This window comes from Pagrus major, chromosome 18, assembly GCF_040436345.1.
Source record: "Pagrus major chromosome 18, Pma_NU_1.0".
Lineage (NCBI taxonomy): Eukaryota > Metazoa > Chordata > Actinopteri > Spariformes > Sparidae > Pagrus > Pagrus major.
Window position 1 is genome coordinate 30,668,461 of NC_133232.1, and position 22,957 is coordinate 30,691,417.

The 22,957-nt window shown below is 43.4% G+C and overlaps 1 protein-coding gene across 1 annotated transcript; it reads left to right on the forward strand.

Moving 5' to 3' along the window:
* Positions 1-220: 220 nt before the first annotated feature.
* apln (apelin) lies at positions 221-22,885 on the forward strand. Its single transcript, XM_073486707.1, has 3 exons — positions 221-695; positions 15,107-15,279; positions 18,531-22,885. The coding sequence occupies exons 1-2, from the start codon at positions 629-631 to the stop codon at positions 15,271-15,273; spliced, it is 234 nt and encodes a 77-aa protein (XP_073342808.1). The 5' UTR covers positions 221-628; the 3' UTR covers positions 15,274-15,279; positions 18,531-22,885.
* Positions 22,886-22,957: the final 72 nt, after the last annotated feature.

Here is a 22,957-nt window from a genome sequence, read left to right on the forward strand (position 1 = left end):
AAAAGGGGTGGAGAGGATGGGTGATGGTGGGGCAAGGAGGGGGCTTTTCCGTGACCCACAGAGTCAATGATACATAAGCCACATGACCAGCTAGACTCACACACACACACACACACACACCGACAGGCAGACCTGCAAGCGGACTTCCAGCACATTCACAGCTCCACTGAACTTGGCTCATGCTGCCGTTTCTCTGACAGAAGAAGAGAAGACACACAGGCACACACACCTCCGTGGGAGAGCTCAGATAAAGACGTGCCTTCAGTCTTGGAGTGGCGCTGTCACACACTGATATACAAATACGCATTTAGACAAATACACAGGCACAGTCAGGGAGCCACACACACACACACACACACACACACATACACACACATTCCCACAAATTGACACACTCACTTCTCTCTCACTCTCACACACACACACACAGGGGAGCAAACAGTCTCTCTCTCTTTCTTGCTCGCTCAGCTGCTCTCTCTCTCTCACTCTCTCTCTCTCCCCCTCTCCCTCCCTCCCATCCACACACACACACACACATACACACACACTCACACACACACACATACACACACACACCACTACAGTATATCAGCGAGTGACTAGCGGAGAGCCAGAGGGGAGTGCAGAAATGAATGTGAAGATCCTGACGCTGGTGATTGTGCTCTTGGTGTCTCTGCTGTGTTCTGCCAGTGCTGGTGAGTACAGGAGCGGCCAGCCTCGTCGCCGGTCGTCTCCCTCCGCTTTCTATTTCTCTCTCTGTTTGCCTTTGGCTCGTGCAGGCAGCTGTAGTTGATCAGTTACCCAGCATGGTTAGCCTTGTGTGGGCTCTAAAAGGCAGGAATATCAGCACCTGGCTGTATACAGTACTGCACTGCAGTGGTTATACTGTCTGCTATTGTACTGCCATGGCTTTTATGGTAAACTTGAATGTGGTTTTCTAGCTTAGATTGATCCTTTTTTCCTCCCTGCCTCACCTTGATGTAAGCTTGTAAGACTTGGAGATGAAATATGAAGAGGTTTTTGTTGATGGACAATTCATGTGTGGAGCTGTAGCTGTGCTGGATGTATGGGCGACTGTTGTGGCTGTTATGAAATGTAAGATATGCATGGCACATGTTCTGTGAGGTGGAGTGAATCTGATTCATTTACGGCTTGATGTATTCCATCTGACCCGAGTGCTACATGATTATTACATGACTGTGATTGTGCAGCAGGGCAACACAGCACCTATATATGCGTGCGTGCCTCCTGTGGTGATGATAATGAGGACTGTAATTGTTGTACGCATCGATGAGGGGAACACAGATCCCAGATGCATGGATTGTCTCCTGTGGGGCTCTTTCTTGATGCCTTGTCACAGTAAATTTCCGTAAAGTGCAGCCGCGTCTCTGGAGCCATTGTTGGACTAGATATCAATTCCAGCATGGATCCAAAATGTCTAATATTTGGAACAAAAACATTGACTTTGGACAATTACACAGGGGCAGGGCAGATTCCCTCTGATGGCTCATGGGAGTAAATGGGTTGTGAGAAATGTGGCTGGGGGGTTAGTTTGGAGAGCGATGGGCAGTCTGCAGATGTGATGCAGGTAACATTATGGTGTGAAAAAACAACAGTTAGGCCTGTGTAAATGTCTGGGGCATTCTTGGGATTATCACCTACCCACCAACTACAGCAGCTTGGAAGACACACAGACAGAAGCTGTGTTTATATTTAATACAAGCTGTAAAGAAATGATAGAAAAGATGTAGCACTATGATTATATTTCATACAGCACATCCTGGAAGGAAACAGGCCTAGGAACATATATAGTAAGATGCTGTATATGTTGCTAGGTGCTGTATAGAGATGCTGTGTAGACTTTATGCTGTCCACTCTGTGTATCGATCTGCGGCCACAGCACTCACAGTTCCCATGCTTCCCAGCACATTCGTTACAGCGACATGCTATTTTTGTCTGAGCCTCTCAGCACATGAGTAAATGGGAAGCAATTATCTAGCATCATGGTCAGTGTCGTTTTTCACGCCCTGCGTGTGGCTAAGCATGTTCCACGCCTGAGAGCCCACCGTGCTACACCAGCTACGGGGGAAAAACAAGGCTGCCGTGCCTCGGGCTTTCATGGGAGCTTATCCTTCTCAACGTTGTTCGAGTCATGCCGCTTATGTAGCTCTCTCTGTCCCCCGGCTGCTGCTGCTTCTACTGTAGTATCAGAGCTCCATTGACAGAGAGGAAGAGAGACAGAAAGGGAGTGAAAGAGAGGAGGGGATGCAAGTGTGTTGCGGCGTTGATGGGTGTGGGGAGGGATGCTAGCTGGAGTGTGTCTGCGTAGCACAAGCCTCTGCTACAGTATGCGCTGTCGCGGGAAGGTGTCGGAAGAGGCTCTGCATGTAGGCAGTGGGTGTGAAGCCTTTCATCTTGAGACAAACGCTTTTCCAGTTCAGTGGGCTTTCTCTCTCTCTCTCAGGCATCTGTGTGTGTGTACATGTGTGTCTGAGGAAGAGGAGAGAGAAGATAACACAGAGAGTGAGACAGAGAGAGCGTGTGTGTGTGTGTGTGTGTGTGAATATAGACCTGGATCTGAGTGAGATACAGGAGGAGGGTGTGGAAGTGTGCATGAGTCCTGATTGTATTTATGGATGTATTTGCATATTAGCAAGAACTCCTAGTGCAACAGGCAATCCACCTCAATGCTACTTACAATATTCATTCAGTACACTAAAAGAGCTACTGTGGCTGTCTCTATGTAATATTAGCATCCTTTAGCAGCACACTTCAATTACCCATCCTTGAAAAGCACTCTGGCTCAAGAGTGGGCTCCAGCTTTAGACATGTAGTATCCATAATTCATCCCGAGGCCGATCACTCTTCCTCCCTGTGTAACTCTTAAGACTGGTACATAAACACTCTTTATTCTCAAAACATTCTCACGTCTGTCACATCAAAGCTTCATTTCTCTCTGCCATGGAAACACCCTGCCAATCTTCACCTAGGGACGCACGGCATAAAAACAATAGCAGCTGGCTCAGACACACACACACACACATCTGCCCACACGCACACACACACAGGAGGTGTAATTGCGAGGCCTGGGTTGAACAGGTGAGCCAGTTGTGTGTGTGTGAGCAGGGCACGGGCCCAGATCAGAGCCATTATCTGGCAATGGGATCCTCTGCTTGGGATTTTATGAGAGCTGTCAGCAGTGCTATTATTCCATATTAAACTTTGATGTATTGTTGGGGCTGGCTGCTCCACCACCATCATGCTTACATACTGTACTGTGGCCCGCCTCGCTCAGATGCTCAACCAAGTGTTACGGGTCAAAGTACAGCCAAAAGAGGAGGGCTTTCAGCACATGCAGCCACTCATTTAAAAGCACCTAAAACGCCTCCTAGCTAGGTCTGATTATTTTGTTAACAACATCTATAGATCTCAACCATCCGTAACCAGGAAGCTTTAAATCATAATCCCCTGTATTTTAATGTGAAGAAGGTGTTTGTGCCTGCAGACGTGATTACGAGAACAAAAGCAGCTAAACTTTTCCAGATGTCCTGGCATAACATGCACACAGTGGGCAAACACTTGTGTCAAAGGGGGAGCTGTGGAAAGGTTATTACAGGATTATGGGGAATCACAAGGCCTTTTCCTTTTTTTTTTAAAATTGCGAGGCACAGGAGCTTGTGAGCACCACCTGGGTTTATGTCTCACACACAGACACAGACACACACACACACACACACACACACACACACACACCACAAAACAGACACACACAGACACAGACACACAGGGTCAGATGAAATCCATTTCATAAAGAACCTGGATTTCCTCTTCATGCAGCATTACCAGGAAATAGAGCCAGAAGCCTGCAGCATCAGGGGAGTTTATCTGCTGCAGACAACACACACACACACACACACACGTACACACACACTAAACACTCCATGAGTTGTGTTTGGGATGTGACTGAAGTGTGATTTGTTATCCTCTTGTTGATTTGTCATTTGTTTTGCTTCTGTGGGCCTAAATAGTAGCATCAGAACAATGTTGTTGTGATCCAGACAGTATACTTTATGTCCATGTAGCTTGGTTAGCAGTGGGTGTTTGACAGTATATAATGTGAGATGATATACATTTGTCATGTTGCCATATTATTTATATTGTGGTAGCTAACCATTTGTTATTTCTGAATGTGTTGTCCCATATTCAGCCAAGAGGGAATTATATTGCGAATTTCTGTCAGCGGTGATGTAGAGGATATTTGTTAAAAACCTTCCCTGCCACTAGAAGGTTCTGGCTCGTTTCGTGAAACCAAATCCGCTTTCCACATGAAATTATTTACTATATTGTGTTTTTGCATGGCTGCTATTTTGGCCAGGTCTCTCTTGTAAAGGAGATCTAGATCCCAATGTGACTTCCTGGTAAAATAAGGTGAAATAAAACAAAAAATGTAAATAAACAGGATAAGATATTTCCCTCTTTTGATTTGATTTGACAATATCGAGCACTCCAATATAGCCTTAAAATATTGTTATTATTAAGGCCTGTCCAGCCCTAACTGCCATAGGGTTCACAGTATGCAAGTCAGTGTAGCAATGAGGAGATTTCTAAAAGAAAAATGCTTTCTGTGATAAACCACTTTGCATCTGTATAATATCACCCAACATGAGCTCGGTGAATGGCACTCTCAATTGCTCTGGAGTGGGTGGGAGCCGAGGAAGAGATTTAGTGAGAAATCATAACTCATTTGGTAGGGATATAAGGCTAACCTTTGGGCTAACACTCCCCGGAGAGCTGAGCTGTTGAAGACTTTGGCATATGTGACTGCTGGGCTGCTGTAATGTAATTCAGAACTCTTTGAATGAATAAATCTACTCACTTAGATCTTCCCTTGAGAGCAAATGCAGCGAAGGGAAAGAAAAAAGGCAAAGGGGGGGTATAAAAGTCGGGCCAAGGGACAGAAAAATAAAGGGGCGGACAGGAAGAGAGGCTATCTGGGAGCTGAGAGGTTGTGTAAGCTCTCCGTGGTGAAGGAAGTCACAGCTACATCTGAAAACTCACAGCTGGTGATCTAGTCCATCTTAACTCATGTCATATGTGAGATAATGGCATTTCTTGGCTGTAAAGAAGAAGTCTGCTCCGCTAAATATGCTAAATCACTTGTAAATTCTGACTCCATTCTGATTCCTTATGCATGTTGTGGTCCAGACCCCCCTTTGAGTTCTGAGGGCACAACCTAGAGGTTTCGGCGAGGGGTGGTGGGGGTGTGGAGACGGGGTCCTGTGTTAACCAGACCTCATGTGATCACCAGACCCTATCCTCAGGCCAGGGGCGCTCTTTACAACTTAATTAGAGCCAGATATATTTTTTTCCAAAAATGCTCTGTTTTCCACTAGTGTCCAATATTAAAGTGATTTATGACTCTCTTTTTGAACATTAAGTGTTACATTTATAGCAGTAGTCCAGGCAGATCAGATTCCTGATCAAGATCTGAGTGGACATTTTTATTAACGGGCTGCCAGACCGCAGAATAAATACTGCGGTCTGTAGGAACGCAGGTGCTTTAATTACTTTCATGCTCAATTTGTAGGAACCCAGAATGAAAAAAATATGACTCCTGTGTATTGCTTTAGAGATGTCATTTGTGGTAGAAAGTCATACTTCAGCAGCTAAAGTGGTGCGTCGGAGCAGAAGTGAATCAAATAAATATGGTTTAGGGTATTGTCACCATTAACGTCAAACCTCTATAGGCGCCATCGTGGATCAGTGAGATTTCTTACAATGTGTGGCTAAAAGCGCTGCACAGCTGGCTGTTGTTAGGCTGCTCAGGATTTCATTGCTGTGAAGATAGCAGTGTGGATTGGGGCTGTGAATGGTGCAGTGGGACTGTAGGAGAGATTTTGGGTTCATTTATCGACTCCCCCTCTGGGATCTGCCTAAACTCAAAGCCTGAGGCTAAAGGATGTCACTTTATTCTGAGAGATTTAAAGGATGTTGTGGTGCACCGCATGTGGTTTCAAACTGTCATGCACCTTATGATCCTGCCTTAAATTAAATGCTTGAAAAGGGTAATTGTAAGACCGCTTCCATCATTTCACAGAAGTGGGGCCCTTCTGTGACAACACAGAAATCATTCATTTATGAAATCATGCATTATTCATCGCAATAGCTCTGTCTTTGATCACAAATGTTATTTTCCCTGGGAGATATTTCACACATACAGGTCTAAACGTTGGTCAATCACATAATCTGCCACCGACTAATACACAGGACAGGGCCCCTCGCTGTGTCCCCATGTCTCACACACTCTTCAGGAGAGGCCTCCCTGCTCTCAGGGCCCCTGAACATGAACAGATGTTTGTAAAAATACAAGAGCAAAACAATATATGGATTTCATAAACATGCTTCCACATGAGGCAAACAGTTTATCCTCCCAGCTCGTGGAAACCTTGTAAACACAGAGGGCCGATAAACATTAAACTTTAGCACAGAGCAGCTGAACCTGTCAGTAAAAAATCCTCATGAACTTTATTTCATCACTAAATATTTGAGACAGAATTGCTTACTATGTTTCATTGCATAACCTTTAGCCAAAGGTGCTTTTTTTCCTTCCTAATAAAACTCTCTTTTAGCAAAGACTTTTCATTAGATATCATTTAAATGTGCTGCAAGTTAAAGTAATTATAGACGTTTTTATGTCCATGCCAGTTTTTGTTTATTATTGTTTGTGCTACCAGTCATTTAACCTGTGTAGCATCACTTTCACCTGGGCCATACTTAAACTACTGAGATGTTGTGGTCATTTTATGTTATAGTTTTAGATAATCCTACTGTCAAAATGACTAATTCTAAGGAAGGTGTCATTACAAACCAAGATTTGTGACTGAGGTTTTTTGTTTTTTTTGTTTTGTCTGATGCAATGCATAAACAATGGACCACAGCTTATTGCATTAAACATGAATTTTGTTCACACGTGATTTAGCATACATTTGCTAACCCTAACCCATCTCAAATATAATGATAATAGCTTGTTTTGGGGTAATCTATCCAGTTAAGCTTTAGGTGTCAGAGCCATTGTTTTGTTTCCTTTAGTGTGGTTGAGACGTACCACAGTCTGATGCAATGTTGCTGCTATTTTCCTTTAATAGTACTGTATGTGCTATGGGGAGAGGCGATGGTCCCCTCAGGCTTTAAAAGCTGCAGTGAACCCTGCGCAGTGACGTTTCTCTCCCTCTTTCTGTCTCTCTCTTTTCTCCCACATTCTCAAATGGGAGAAGGCACGCAGGTTCACAGCATGGGGGGGAGTGATGACACAGGAAGGGAGGGGCTGTGTTTCACATCTGATTAGCGTGCCCATGGAAACGGATGGTTGGAGGATCCCTTTGCCCTTGACATGCAATCTCTGGAGATTAGGGCAACGGTTGGTAGCCTTACCTACCTACTGTACCTGCCATGCGCAAAAGATTCATCCTGCTGTTGTTAACAGAAAGCATCCCTCCTGCCCCTGCTCTCCTCCATGTAAGTTGTGAAGAGAAATCCTCCCTCTGAGTTATTATATGTTTGTTTCTCTGCTCATGATGAGTAGGCTCCAACCTGCAGTAACCTTCTAGCCACAAATTCACCCCTTCAACTGGAGTGGGATTTTGAATAAACCAACAGGCAGTCAAGAGGTGAGGGGAGTCAGTGGCTTCATTAGCTGGCTCAATGTTGCTGCCGGCCCTTTGAACTCACAGCGCTCTGATCATAGCAGAGCATGCAGTCTCACACCTCATCATTTCATACACTCTCTAATTCAGGAGCATATATAGCTCCACACTTCACAGGCAGCTCACTGACTCAAAGGGGCATCTGCAGAAAGCCAGAAACTAGCAGGCTGCACAGTTTGTTTTTAATTTGTTCTGAAGGGGGGGGTCGCTTTGAGAGCAGGGGGTTAAGTTTAAAAGCTGCAGCAACTTTTCATGTACTTTGGTTTCCTCACTGGAGTTTGTATAGACAAAGCCAGCCTTCAACTCAGCCACAAGCCTAGCATTATCACAGAACACAACAATGCTGCATATCAAACAGTCCCAAACAGGCGAGTGCTCACGACCAAAACAAACCCCTCCTGAGAAGAACACTCAGAGGCCAAGTGCTGTGGCCCGCAGAGGTTAAAAACATCGCAGACACAGCCAGAGGGCTGATCGTGCATTCACACTGTGTGCAGTGAAATTTGTAAATTGAGAAACCTGGTCGATTTCAGCTGACAATGTCATTCTTTTTGCTCTAAACTGAGCGCCTTTCATGGTGGCTGCCATGGTAACGTGGTCTGAAAGTCGGCAAGCAATTGGTACCAGTTTCTGCCAAGGCCCAGACTTACTGGTAGGCATGCGATAAGCAGCATTTCCGACACTAAATGTTGGATTGTGAAAGCTGAACAACAAGGGACTGCCTCTTTAGTTAGGCACCATTCCATATGTGCAGGATGAATGTGTGGGGAGGCCATCAGGCTGCTAGCAAATCTCCAGTGTGATGCTGTAGCAGTGCAGAGGCTTATTCTAGGTTAAAAGAATGTTTGGCACATATCTGGCACAATTAACACTTCTCATCCCTGGCCAAATAATCCTGATCCCCTAATGTGCTTATGCAGTGGGAAGCATCTCTGCCCATGACATGTCTCTGTCTGGCTGTGTGGGTTAGTATGTCTGTGGTAATGGCATGCTATAGAGGGATTCATTAGCTAAAGCTACTTTTAGTGAATGAAGGAGGAGAGGCACACGATTGAGACAGCAGGCCTGCTCCTCCAACGTCATGGTAATAACCATGGCTACACACACCAGGGTATTTATTCTTCCTATCTCCTACTAACACAAATATTGCTCTGTTGCCCATTAGGATTACACACACATACACAAGATACAATCACCTCTCATATAGAAACAAATAACAATGTCATCTTTTTATAATATGGATGTCTAGCAAATACTATAATGTGGCAGGTTATTTTTGCAATAGAAACACCATCCACCATCACACTGGACTATGTTGTGAAGGAATGCTTCGTATGTCATGTCATGCAATTGTAAAAAGAAGGCAAGCGTTAACTGGATCTCTGATTAGAGTATACAGGTATGCTAACAGCTCTGTGAAGCTGTATAAAAGAGACTGTATAAAATACGGGTCTGAAAAGTGACGCCAAAGCAGAAGTGCCTCCATTTTGTCCAATCGCCAGCTACGTCTCCACTGGCTTCATTAATATGTTTGATTGTATGTAAGCTTATGAAAAAAACGATTGCCAGTTTCAAGTCTTCTTCAATACAGCATGATGTTCATTTTGTACATTATCATCTGATTTGCAGTAAAAAAGATGATTAACTAGGGTAAGTTCGGTAGACCTATTTAACTTGCAGCCCGTGGGCTGAATACTGCCTTTTAACAACCTCATTCTGCCAATTTAATGAAATCCCTTTAATGAATATCCAGTCATTAGTTATATTTGTTGCTATGCACAAAAATACTCCTATTTCATTTATAGGTCTGGACTTTCTTGTCCAAATACGGTCACTTTTGGTGGCGACGTTCCGCTGTTTTGGGCTAAATGTTAACAAGCTCACTATGACAATGCTAACATGCAGATGTTTAGAAAGTATCATTTTTATCTTGATCAGCTAGCTAGTATAGCATGTTAGCATGTAACATTTGCTGATTAGCACCTACAAGTGCAACTGAGGATGCAGGTATCAGTACAAAAAGCAAAGAATTGGACAAATCAAACTTTTGCTTGAAGGATCACGCTAGATGAAAAAAAAAGTTTTTACAATTTATCCTGAGGAGGAAATTAATATCTGCTGCATGTCATGGTAAACATTCAATAGTTGTTGAGACTGTGCTAAAGCTAAAATCAAGCGCTCACCAAAGTCAGTAGAATCCATCCCCAGGGTACCATACATCTCTGAACAATAGTTCATGTCAATCCATCTGATTGAGTTGAGGAGATATTTCAGTCTGTCAGTGGTGGACTGATGGTGTGCTTATCCTACTCCTACTTATCCAGCTTTTATCATGAACAAGGTTTTTGATGCCAAAATATGAAGTACAATCACACTGCGGGCACATAGGGTTAACTCCAGCTGTTTGTTGTTTACTTATCAGGATACATCTGTACAAACTGCAGTGGGCAAGATTTACGGCGCAGCGGTGTCAGACAAGTGATGTGGGGACAGTAAAGAAACGGAGGAGCGATGAAATGTTTTGAGACGCTCAGCCAGCCGAGAAAATGGATCAATGAGATTGCACGCAATTGATTCATAATCTGTGTGACTGTGAGTGATGAGCAAGACGAGTAAACAAACAGATAAGATTCAAGAGGACCGCAAATCATTTTGCAGTGACACAGAGAAAATTAAACACAGCATGGATTAAATTTTGGAGGCCACGCTTGACTGAGCATGTTTACATTTGATGCAACAGTGTCATAACTGTGAACAGAGCCCGGTGCCTACTTGTTGCTGTAGTTAGACTCACGGGCTGGTATAGTTTAATCTCTTATGTCCTAGTGGCAGAAAAAAAACATTATTATTATGCATTTACAAGTGCAGACATTTGTTATGTGGTCGTTTTGGCAGGCGATACACACAAATCAGCTTTACAACTATTAATAAGCAGCTCTGGCCCATTTGCCATGCTGTCTGTGTTCCTGCATTGATACACAGCGCTGTGATATACAGTTTGCTCTTGCCAAGTTCATCAGGTGTCCTCATGGTTGGCATTAAACCAGAGGACAGCCATTTCTCTTCTCTGACTGGATGGACAAGCGCTGGAAGACTTATATCTCTCCGGGCACCGCTGATGGACTGCTGCAGAATCAACAGGGATAAGCTGTCAGTATTACACTTTCCGCTGGGCCATAACAAGACGGAGAGCCGGCCATTTGAAAAAGACAACATAACAGATATCACGATAGGAGGTGGTGGTGAAACTAGGGCGGGGAATTAGGGTGCAGCCAACCAGCTATTCATCATTAGTCTGGAGACCGGCCAGTTTGTGACACTGTCAACTACTCTCTTCTCTGCCTGACCACTTCTACCTCTCCTACGCCTCTCCTTTACAAGGAGGCGCCAGCGATGTATGCAGCAGTAGCAGCAACATCCAGGCATTCCTGAAATTCCCTCTTTATTAAACTTTAATTAGGGAATTACCAAGTGGGGGAACAAGTGTTGAGATTTGGTAGAAAGAGGGTAAAACCAGAGCTCCAAGGTCATCAGAACTTGAGATAAGACGCTTGTTATTGTGAGACATGTGTTGTGCTGCCATTTTGCTGTTTTACCAGCTGAACATAAACATGGGAATCTCTCCTGGGAAAAGATCAATGGGATACTACAGAGGCTGGATCCAATTTCAGAGCAATAAGATAGCTGAGATATCCTATTGTTTATGGAGATGAAATATGCATTATCCAATGATAAACCTGCCCTGGAAACAATCAAAGATCTTATCCAGATGCAACAGATGATGCTACATTCAATCTATATGGGTTCAACTGGAGATGGGTTGAGATACAAAGCTAGCTGTTGCTGTATGTCATATCTGTCACACAGAGAAGCTTTCCCCACAGGCTGCAAGAGTTAATCTATACTGCCAGTGTTATCACTGGGGCCCGGCTTATTTTTAGCAGCTTTCATTACACTTTTCTATCCTGTAGCCAGATTGGATGGGTTGAGATTTGTCAGGAGAATCACGAGATGTTCTCCCTTCAAACCCCAGTGCCGAGCAGTGGCTGACAGCTTGCTATGGCAGGAGACATCTAAATTGTCTCATTATGGACCTGGGTTATGACAGCCTGAGCCACCCAGAGAGGAACAGCAGATGAGTTGTGTGAGCCGAGGTACAATTACTTTACCATGTTGCATTGCAGTATGTGTGTGAGTGTGTGTGTGTGTAGCGACTGAGTGCGACTCCATGCATGTGCTTGCAGCACCTGTTAAAGTAGCCCATTGCTCAAACTGTAGAGGCTGCGGTTGGCCGTTGTGTAGCACTCTAGTTACTTCAGGTATCAGTGTGAGACGTTTAAGGTGTCAGTGTGATTTAACCGCTTGTCGAATGGGCGAGTTTAGTGTCTAAAACCCTCCTTCGCCAAGCCTTTTCAATATTGTTTCCATCTGACAATTTATGTAACTTTCTGAAACCGAATATTGAGCGTACTTTGGCTCAATCCCATTTCCAGTTTTTACCCATACCCCTCGTGCCCTCCTGCCCCTCAGAACACAGTTACAAAAGGCAGTGGTTGAAATCTCCCCCTATAAAATGAGACAACCCTCGTACATCATCAATAGTCGTCCATGGCATAAACTGATGCAACTTGACATCACTGTGGCAATCCTGGTATTATCACAATGCCATTTACCATTTATCTGATCGAGATAGAAAAGTATGGATGCTCACACTACATTTATAGCATTGTTTCATCTACTTTGGGCTTTTCACCCCACCTTCGTCAAAACATCATATAAACTAGTCAATTTCAAGCATATCGACACCTTAATAAAGCAACAACTGTAGCCTTGAACTTATGTGTATTGATGCTCTGATGAAGGCCGCTTGGCTGAAACATTAGCATGTTAGCCAGGATAAACTGAAGATTTATGTGTGTGCTACCTTTATACCTTTGGTTTAACAGTTATTTCATCCCATCTCCGACGAAACATCGTGCACACTAGTCAATTTCGAGCATACCGATACCTTAAATGGCAAAGACTACAGCCTTGAACTTCTGTGTGTTCTGCAACTAAAATGGTTTTTCAGGTGCCAAAGGAAGCAGGGCCCCCCACAAAATCTACTCAAACACAGAGTGTTTTTACATTTAACCTTCTGGATTTAAAAGAAATGAGCTGAAAGCCTTCAGAGCATCAGCGTCCCTCTTTCACTGTGTATCTGGAACAATAACAAAAGGATAACGCGCAGATTAGTGCTCCTAGGGGCAAAGATGGGCTTTAGATGCGGAAATATGCAACACAGACTTTCCCCGCTGCAAATGAATTAGCCCACTGTTCACCCACAAATATAGTGTGTAATGTGCTTGTGGAAGAAGATTAGTGTGGAAATGGAACTTGAGACGTCTGGCATTTCAGGGATATACATCGAAAACATTTAAAAAGCTGTCTAGCTCAGTGGTGCAGTTCACTTTATCACATTATTTAAACCTGAAGGGCAGAAACCTTTATATGTTTCCTCTTTTTCTATGGAGAGTTGTTCTTTTAAAATGTCTTCAATATGCCACAGCTGAAGGTCAACAATTATGAAAGGCTGCAGAGAGACTTAGCCTTCCTCCTAATGGTGTTTTGAATTCTGCTCTTGAAGAAAGCTGCCCTCCATTCAACAAATTGATCTCAGCTATCAGAGAAGCCTGAGTGTTTCGAACGCAGGTTTTAGAGACAGTTTTTAAACGTTCAATCAGACGACATCCTTGGGGGCACAGCTGTGCCTTGTTCATATAACAGCCTGTGGTATCACCACTCTGCCACAACTAAACACACAAACCAATGAAAAGAATCTTAGAGGCAGGAACCTAGCATCATGTTGGCTTTTGTAAGCTGCTCAGCTGCTGTCCTCAGTTTACTTGCTGCTTGTCCAAACCTCTGCAGTCGACTGTCTGACTTATCTTAAGCTGTGTCCTCACCCGAGCCCTCGTAAACTGAAGGAAGGTCATTCTCTTGGGAATTCTGAAAATGGTGCCAGTGTCTCTGAGGAGAGGAGACAGGAATGTCATGACCCCGTGTGAGTGTTGTCAATCAGCTTTTTGAGGGGAACTGCCCAACAGGGATTTGAAGTTTCTTTTGAAAAAGGGGGTTCAGCTTTGACGAAGTCTTAGAAATGCAGCAAGGATCACAAGAACATATTAATTCTCAAAAATGAAAAGGTTCACACTTAGGGAGGTTTACTCGACTTGTGAAATCAGTTGTATCATGTCTCCTGTGGCTCTGATGGGAGCTCAGTCTCGGTTTGGTTTTGACACTTCATATATCTAACAAAAAGTCTACACTACAATCTAGAGATGAGGTGTTTGGAGGAAGTGGTGATTGAGGAGGCAGGGGGGTCTAATGAAAGATGTTATGTTGCATTATTGGAAATGTAGGTGCCAGTGTCTCTGCTGCTTCAGTTTAGATATTTTAAATCTGTCTCTTGTCTCTCTTGAAGTCAACCAATAAATTCTCTTTAAACACACTGACACAGCTCCATTTCAGTAACATAATACATTTTTTATGAGTGTAATGAAAGTTTATGTACAATGAATTGTTCATTAAAATTAAAAATGCATCAGAGTATAAGTAATACATACAATAACTCCTCACTAAGATATTTCATTGCTTTGACAAGTCCAAATAAAAGGTCCTGCTCTGCTCTTACTCAAAGCTTATTGGAATATATATATCTGGCTGTTGTGGGAAAGATCATCCACATTAAATATCCTGTTACAAGTAAGGATATTACTGCAAAAATTTCTGAAAAAATCTCCAAAGGGAGGTCTTTCAGTTTGCGATAGGTTGAAAGGTCATAGAGACACTTGAGGTGGACCAAACCATTTGGAAAAGAGGGGCTTAAGGGGATCAGGCCACACTTATTGAAAGATGACTGAGAACATCTGGGATCACTCTCAAACACACATGTACTCACACACACCCAAGACATTCACACACATCCTCTTTAAGACACACCGCTATTAAACTCATCCCTAATCTCGGATCAAACGCTGCGACAGGATTCACCTCCACGAGGTCTGGTGCTGCCCGGTGTTTGTAATCTTTGCTGGAGAGTGACAGAGACATGAGACACGAGGGTTTGGGTTTCTCACTTCTAACTGCTGTGCTTTGGTTCCACCACACTGACTTGATGAAGTATAATGCTGGGTGGGCTTAAAGAGGCCCACACACACACTCTCACACACACACTTATCTATACATGTCTCTTGTTTCCTCATCCATTATCAGTGTGATCCCTCGTCGGATCTTGCTACACATTTTCCGTAGGCACCGAAGGACTTGGCTCATAATCAAAATGTGATACTCTGAGTGAGAAGAGGTTGTGAAACACCATTTACTGGGATCTAATTGGTCTCTCCTCCATGTGTGTCCTCCAGGTCCCATGGCCTCCACGGAGCATGGCAGAGAGCTGGAAGAGGCGGCCACGGTGAGAAAACTGGTCCAGCAAAACCCTGCGAGGGGCGGTCAGACCCACAGACCGGCCGGCTGGAAGAGGAGACGCCCACGGCCACGTCTTTCCCACAAGGGGCCCATGCCGTTCTAGAGCAAGGTGAGTTTGTAGCATTCACGGTTGAATAGATGCTCGTTAGGGTTTGTTTGGCAAAGCGTACCATCACAATAAAACAGTCAGTGACACACAATAAAAGGCGCATGTGCTTATCGCAACAACTCTGTGTCCAACTTTCTGTCAAGTCAGAGCTCCGTGTTCCTCGAGAGAATTTGAGCAAAAGCACTTCCCGATATATTCAATTATAACTGCTGACTAGTGAGGAAACAATTTCAGAGGAATTTCCAAGAGGAATATGAAGTTGAGTCCTGAAATACTTTGTTGGCAGAATCAGTTCGGATGTTTTCGATGACGAATGGGAAACTCTTACAGGAACACTAGAAACTCTGTTAATGTCCACCGCAGCCAGACTCAACTCCAACACAAGGATGTTATTGTTGGCACTGGAAAAAAGTGCATGTCTTAACAGATTATTGGACCTTAGTCTACCAGCTTACATGCCTCCATAGTAGAGGTTGTTTTTAAGGATACGTCATTTATTTCCGCATATGGAAGACAGTTATCCTTAGAAACCCAACCTTTGAGTGAATTCAGCTTGCATACGTCTCTTCTCTCCGCCTGATAAAGTCAATTAAAACCTCCTTTTCTAAAGATAACACTTTGTGGAGTTGGGTTTCTTGGCGGCACCACTTTTCTTGTGAGGGAATGTTTAACTCGCTGTCGAGTAAAACACGGCTTTGTTTGAAAACGCTTTCATCGAAAATCAGAGATAATATTTTACTTATCACCTTTTCACAGTTTGGTTTTCTATTCTGAACCAAAACAAACTGTCTCTCAATAGAAAAACAGATCAAACTTCATTGAGAAACCAAAACATACAACAGCTAATTAAACAACATTATCAAATTTACAGTATACACAGATCAAAACTCTCTTTGCGCTTGCTAATCTCTGTGAGAGGAAGGCAGCAGCAGTACAATTTTGTCCCTGCATTTAGAAGCACAGGACCCATTCACATGTCTCTCCCAGACGCTGTGAGAGACGGGGAAACTCAGCAAGACACAATATCCCTGCAGGAGGTGTCGACTATACAACACTGACCTGCAGAGGGCCGCTGTAAATTAAAGCCATAGTGAGAGGAGGCTGCAGCCAGAGAGCGTCAAGGCATGGTTAATCAGTTTTAAAGAAAAGGGATCAAAGCTATAGAAGATTGGAGGCTCTTTTCTCTACAGGTTTTACAATCTATAGCGAATTATTGATAATATATTTTTGAATGGGTAAGACCTCTTTTGAACTCACTTCTGCTTTCAATACAGGGGGGGCGCTAGGGGCTGAGCACAAAGGTGAAAACAATGAGTAAAACACCAAGCCGGGGTAGTCTGCACTTGAAGGGCACCATGGGTCCTCCAACTTTCCTCGCTCTGCCAATAAAATGTGAGAATCCTCTCTGCGAGTTGAGCGGTCAGCGCTTGTGCTCAGTGCCAGAATGCCGGCCACACAATACGGGGAGCTTCAGGAAGTTGTGAAGCTCTGTAAAAGTGAACGGCTCAGTGAGTCACAATGCTGTCTCTGCAACCACCACTTAAACCACAACACGCTGAAGATTTCCTTTTTGTTGTTCACTTCCCACTGCCTCTCCTCTCATGCTTGCTAAGTTCATAGTTCATCTAATTCAAGGGGTTCTTCACATACCACACCAGTCTACCCCAAACCCGACCACAGTGGGAATGTACATCAGCTACCAACCTTCACTGAGAGAATGATCCATGTAGTCTGAACTTCTTTCTGCCTCAGCGTGATGTATTCTGACTGGAGGAATTAAGTCTTCACAAGACCCGATATCTACATCAATCCATCCCACAGCCTTCTAGCAGCCATGAAAGCCTCTTTTCTTCCTCATGTGTCCTGCTTTCTTCTCCAGTTTGAGCTGATGATGGGAAAAACACCTCTGGAAGCAGCTGGAGATGCAGTGTGTTTGATCAAAGCTAGAGTTCAATGGAGACGTCCAGCTGAGGACTGGCAGACAGACTGTATGTGGATATGTCATTATTTGGCTAAACTTAATTACTGCACTGTGAAAACAGAGATTAAGAGCTACGACTGACTTGACAGTGTCCATCCACCAACTCCCTGCTACTTAGCGACATCTGCCCATTTCAGCGTCGTAAGCAGCTCATCTTTTATTCCCCAAGACACCTGAGGCAGAGTTTGACTTTTCATCCTTACACTTTCCAGATGTGAGCGAGTCTGAGAAGAAAGATGGCGACCCGGGTCATCCTCTTTGAGCTTCTGAGAAGACTCAGATCCGAACGTGCTATTACAACTCTTGGATCTAAGCCATGCCAGTGACAGTCTAAAAGAGGACAGGATATTACAGATTTAAAGCCGCAGGCAATTTATGAAAACCCCTTGAGACCATGAGTGTGAGTAAGCTCAGTGAATGAGTCTTCCTAAGGGTTTTTTTTTCTTTTCCATCAAAACAATGTAGAGCAGGTCTGCAACTCCTCCAACTCCTCCCCTCTGTGATGTAGTATGACTTCAAGTAGCTGCAGCACTGAGATCACCCCGTGGACACAAAGGACGACAACAAACAACAATACAACTACAATGTAGATTAGATATACCGTACATCAGTTCTCCTGGCATTACATGACCACAGAAATATGCCATCTTGAAACAAACGCAGGCTCTTATCATTAAATAAACCTTGTTGTCATGCAACAAAGCTTACTTCAGTACTCATCTGAAATCTTGGGAAATAATCAGAGAACTGGAGAAGATAAAAGACGAGGGAAGATAAAAGATTTCCTCATTGTTACGCGGTGCTCCGGTGCCCCGAGCGCACTATAGACAGATGTACAATTGTGTTTCTCACTCCCTGACGTGCTTTTCTATCAAAGACCATGAAATCTGGTTGGATCATGTCTGGGATAGCCTTTTCTTTAGTTGTTCAAGAGCGAGATAACATAAGGTACAACACAGAGAGAGCTGTAGCAGGAACTCCCTGAGGGGTGTCCATATTGGAGAGGAAATTGAAATGTCTGCAGGACTCATGAAACAAAAAAACATTTGATGATGAAGTTTGAGACGGTAGTCGGTGTTCCTGGTGTTACACAGTGGTCGTTTTTTTTATGCTATGCTTGTGTTCAACAAGATATTTGCATTTCAACACAATACTCTTACAGATAGTAAGCGTGTTTTCTTGTAAAAAGCCAGTGTACCGAGGTATTACCGATGTTTTCATGAACTGTCCGTCACTGATGGCACCTTTTTCTTGTCTTCCTGTTTTGCAGGCACTGCTTTGAGCGCCCTCCCCCAGGTTCTGATTTCTATGCTCTTCCTTTGCCTTGGGGGGCCTTGCAACGAAGGGCCTACGCTTGCCCAGCCTGAAGAGTGATGTCCATAGCACCTGCTGGTTCTTCAAGCAACTCTGTCCACAAAAAAATCAGGACAAGCCGCTCACCCTCAGCTCTAGGAGGAATTGGGGGCAGGGAAGGGGGGTGGGGGGTGGGGGTTATGGAGCCCGAGCTATCAGACTCTGTTTCTCTGTCTCTCTCTTTCTCTTTCTCTCACTCCCTCACTACTTATCTATCTCTGTCTTCTCCCAAGTGTTTTTTTTTTTTCTTTTCAATTTTCCTATCATTTGCTTAATAGAGCCCAAACATAGCGATCTCCCTGAGTGTCTCACACACTTTGCATGACATGTGGTGGAGAGGGAGCCCGGTCAAAACAATCTGAGTCTTAAAGCATCTGTCACTTCTCCACGGTGTGGTATTCCCATCTCTCAAATCCAAGGTTACTGCAGCCGCCGATTTCATTGCTGTGTAGCTACTTAATGGCTTTGCTAACGGGCGAGGGCGCTGATTATGAGGAAGGGCAGTGTCAGTTTTAATAGTTGACAATAGCAAATATTAAGTTCACTCTGGATGCCTGCTGCGAACAGGAAGTAAAGGTTTATCACGGAAGAGCAAGAGCGTCACATTTAAATGACATTATAACATCACTTAATTATCATTATTAATGGTGCTTTGTACCTCCTAATGACAGTACGTCCACATGCAAAGCAAAGTTGGACTGAAAAGCGAGCACATATTGTCAAAACAATCTATTTGAGTGACAGAATAATTCCTTCATTGAGGAGATTCTTTAATCCAAAGCTATTTTGGTGTTTCTGAACTCATTAACACCTCCGGGAGGGGTATTACTGACACGCTCAAGGTTACTGTAACATGTCCCACCTTGGATGAGTCCTTTGACCCCAAATCCCAATCCCAATCCTGTCCCCAATCCCCCCCAGCCTTCTCACCACACTGCTGCCCCACGCAGCTGCTCTACACGACTGTTAACTGGCAGGGGCAGTCTGCTCCACCGACAGGCTGCCTTGCCTTTTAATGAAGTGCCAAATAATAACCTTCTCCGCAATGCTGCCAGGAACGAAGGAATGAAAGGTTAGGGAGAAACACATTACCTCTTGTTTGAAGTCTTGATACACTGACACATTATGCATTTTTAAATTTCTGCAAACGGAAATCCCACGAGGAGGACGGCTAAATTAGACCAAAAAAAAGAAGCAGTTCAAAGTAAATATCAGCTCAGTTAATATGTCACCATGATCAGCCTACCACTAGTGCTCTGGCTGTTTTAACATTCAGCATAAGGCTGGTTTTGACCCTTTGACCGATATCTTTCACTGACGAAATGCTATGCCTTTCCATCATACTGGAATATATTACTGTTTATGTTTATTTCTGTGTTTAATTAAGTAGTTTTCTTTTTTCTCAGGGTGCTGTGATAGAGGCTTGTACTAGAGCAGTCTATTTTGTGCATTTATTTAACAGAACACAAACATTCAGTACATTTAAAGCTTATATGAGCATATTTTCGTATACTGTATCGTTACTCTCTCCCTCTATGTATTCACCAGTATAGCCATGTATCCTAGTCGTGATCCTTTCCCTACGTTATGTTGGGTACAGTTGCCTTTCTAGTCTGCCCCTCCACAGCACAGGTGGTCGTGGCTTTGATCATTACGCTCATTAAATCCTCGAGTTAAGCTTTCTCAGATGGATCTCCCCAAGGCTGGCCGGGGCCACTTAGTCTGAGCTCATTGTTAAATTGGCTTAGACTGAAACCACACCCTTCCCCCCTTTCCAATCCTCAACCCCCTGCTGATTCAGTGTGTAACCATGTAACATATTAGGACTGTAACCTGTAGAGCAGCCACCTTGCAATCATTCGTTGTGTATTAGGAGTGCGGAGAAACTTCCTAGTAGTGAAAATCTGATGCGATTCAATCAGCAAACACTCCTCTATCCAACTCAGCTTTGACCACATAAGCAACCAGCAGGTTAACCTAGATTCTCAACACCTTTTCCCTCTCGCCATGTCTCATGCAAATATTATAATGAAACGCAGAGGCTTCTCGGTCCCAGCATGAGAAGCTTTTATTAAGAGAGCATCTAAAATCACAGTGGTAATCCACCCAGCCAAGATCACCTTGATTAAAAATGTATTAAATCCTAGGGCACTGTGAAGAGTAATAATTTCAGTTCCACCATTATTTTTTCATACCCTCTCAGACAGAGATGTAGATTTCATTAATGCTCCTCGGGAGTGAGACTGCTTTGCTCAGGATGTCTCATGTATTATTGGGGAAGATAGTAGGGAGATATGAGCTGGGGATGGAAGTTCAAAGCCGCAGGAGTTGGGATGCTGGAAGTAGACTGGGTCATGACAAAGGGGTTCAAATCAATATTTCCCCCATCTCAGAAGTTATTGTTACGGAGCCGAGCAACGTCTGTATCCGCACTGTTCTTCATGAATGTATCCTCACCATCTGCACCAGCCATGCTGCCCTTTCAGAGACCAGAGCAAACCAATGTTTATGTGAAGTACTCTTTTTAATCTTGGTCTGGTTATCAGTTGAATCCAAAAATCAAAAGCCAAATATCCCACTGATCCAAAGCCTCCGGTGTCAACTAGTCCCAACGAATAGACGTGGCTTTGCTCCAAGACTTCTCTGTATGGGTTCGCAAGGCTGCACTTTTGCAATTCCATTATGCTGCTGGAAAAATACACCCTGAAAACAAGAGTCTCTTGGTATGGATTGGTTTTCCAGTGTATTGTGACAATTTTTTTGTCTGATTCTTGTCTAGCTGGTTGTCCAAAGCTTACTTTTTGAATACAGTGTGAAAAGCTGTATCTTTTGTGGATGTAACAAAATAGAAAAGTAGTCTGCAGCACAATATGTCGTGGACACGTGAAAGCTTTCAGGCGTTCTTTTCTTGTAGATGATAGCCCACAGTCCTCCCCTGCACATCAGGTTAATGGGCCTTGTGGTGTGGAAGGACAAGCACGTCCAGGCTCAAACTGAAATGGTAAACCAATACATTATGCTCGGGGAGCAAAACCATTTTCCTTAATGGTCTTTTCCAGCAAGGCTTACACAAGAGAAACGATTCCTATCCTCTCAATGTTTCCTCTCCAGTTCCTCTTCTCTGTGACCATCACAAGGCCTGAGTAATGTTCCTATGCACTTGTTAGCATGTTTTCCTGGTAGAAAAATGTTTGTTCTGAGAACTTGCCCCTTTGTATTTAGTTCTTTTTGTCCAAATACATTTGGCTGGGAGTGTGTAAGGAGTGGGGATGAGCAGAGAGACAGATTTGTGTTACTGGTTGGAGACGAGAATAAGCTAGCAGCAGGTTTTAAAATATTAGCTTAGCCACTGATCTCTGTTTCCCGTTAGTTCTAGTCATAAAAAGATGACAGAAAAACACAAGGTTGTTTTTTTATGTTGTTGTATTTTTATCCTCTTGTCATTCTATACTCAGTTCTCTACCAGATAAAATTCCTTTTAAAATTAAACTGAACCAAACATTTCACCCATTGTGGAAATGGAAACAGAGCTGGCACGCAACACATTCCATGATTTTACCTTGTGAATCTCCGAGCCCATCAAACTGTATCATGTTGGCCTTCAGAGTGGGTGTCTGCAAGATCAAGTGGCTGATATTCAATCCAATGCATTCACACATTTCCACCGGCTGGGCAATCCAAAGGATAACTAGATTTTATCTCCCATGGGAAATGACTAAGATCTGTCATTATCTTGGAGCCTCAAAATGAGACTTCCTCCACCCAGAATAGCACAGGCCCCTCCTGCCTTGATTGCGACACATTCTCCATCTATGTAACCACTGTGTCCGAGATCAGCTACATTCAGAACAATCTGAGGAGAGATGCAGTCTGTAGGTTTACACGCCATCGCAACAGTGTTACTAGGTCTCAAGCAGATACCATTTAAAAAGACAATGTATTACTCCTGAAACTTATATTCTGTTTATGGTGTGTGCTCATATTACTCACCAGGCCAAATGTACAGTCCCTGTCTCTGTTTTGATGTTGAACTGGGCAAAAATAAATGACATAAATAAATAAATAAAACAAGTGTATCAGAAATGGTTGAAATACTGTGTACATATTTGAACTTTTGGTTTCTAATTTATAAAAGATAAGCTTTAGCTCTTGGAGTACTTATTTTATTTTTTCCTTTCATGCGTAGCTTTGTGTTTTTATTTTCTATTTCTGTAAAGTGTGTAAATATATCTTTATGATAATAAGTAATATTAAAAATCTTATTTTAAGAAAGCACTGTGTCATGTCTTTTTTGGCAATTGAAAATGTGTACATGAATGAAAATTAAGCGTACTACAATCACAG

What these genes read in the sequence shown, in the direction of transcription:
- apln (XM_073486707.1), top strand. Translation starts at nt 629, where the DNA reads ATGAATGTGAAGATCCTGACGCTGGTGATTGTGCTCTTGGTGTCTCTG. An exon ending in GCTGTGTTCTGCCAGTGCTG is followed by an intron (nt 696 to 15,106) that starts GTGAGTACAGGA and finishes TGTGTCCTCCAG; the next exon opens with GTCCCATGGCCTCCACGGAG.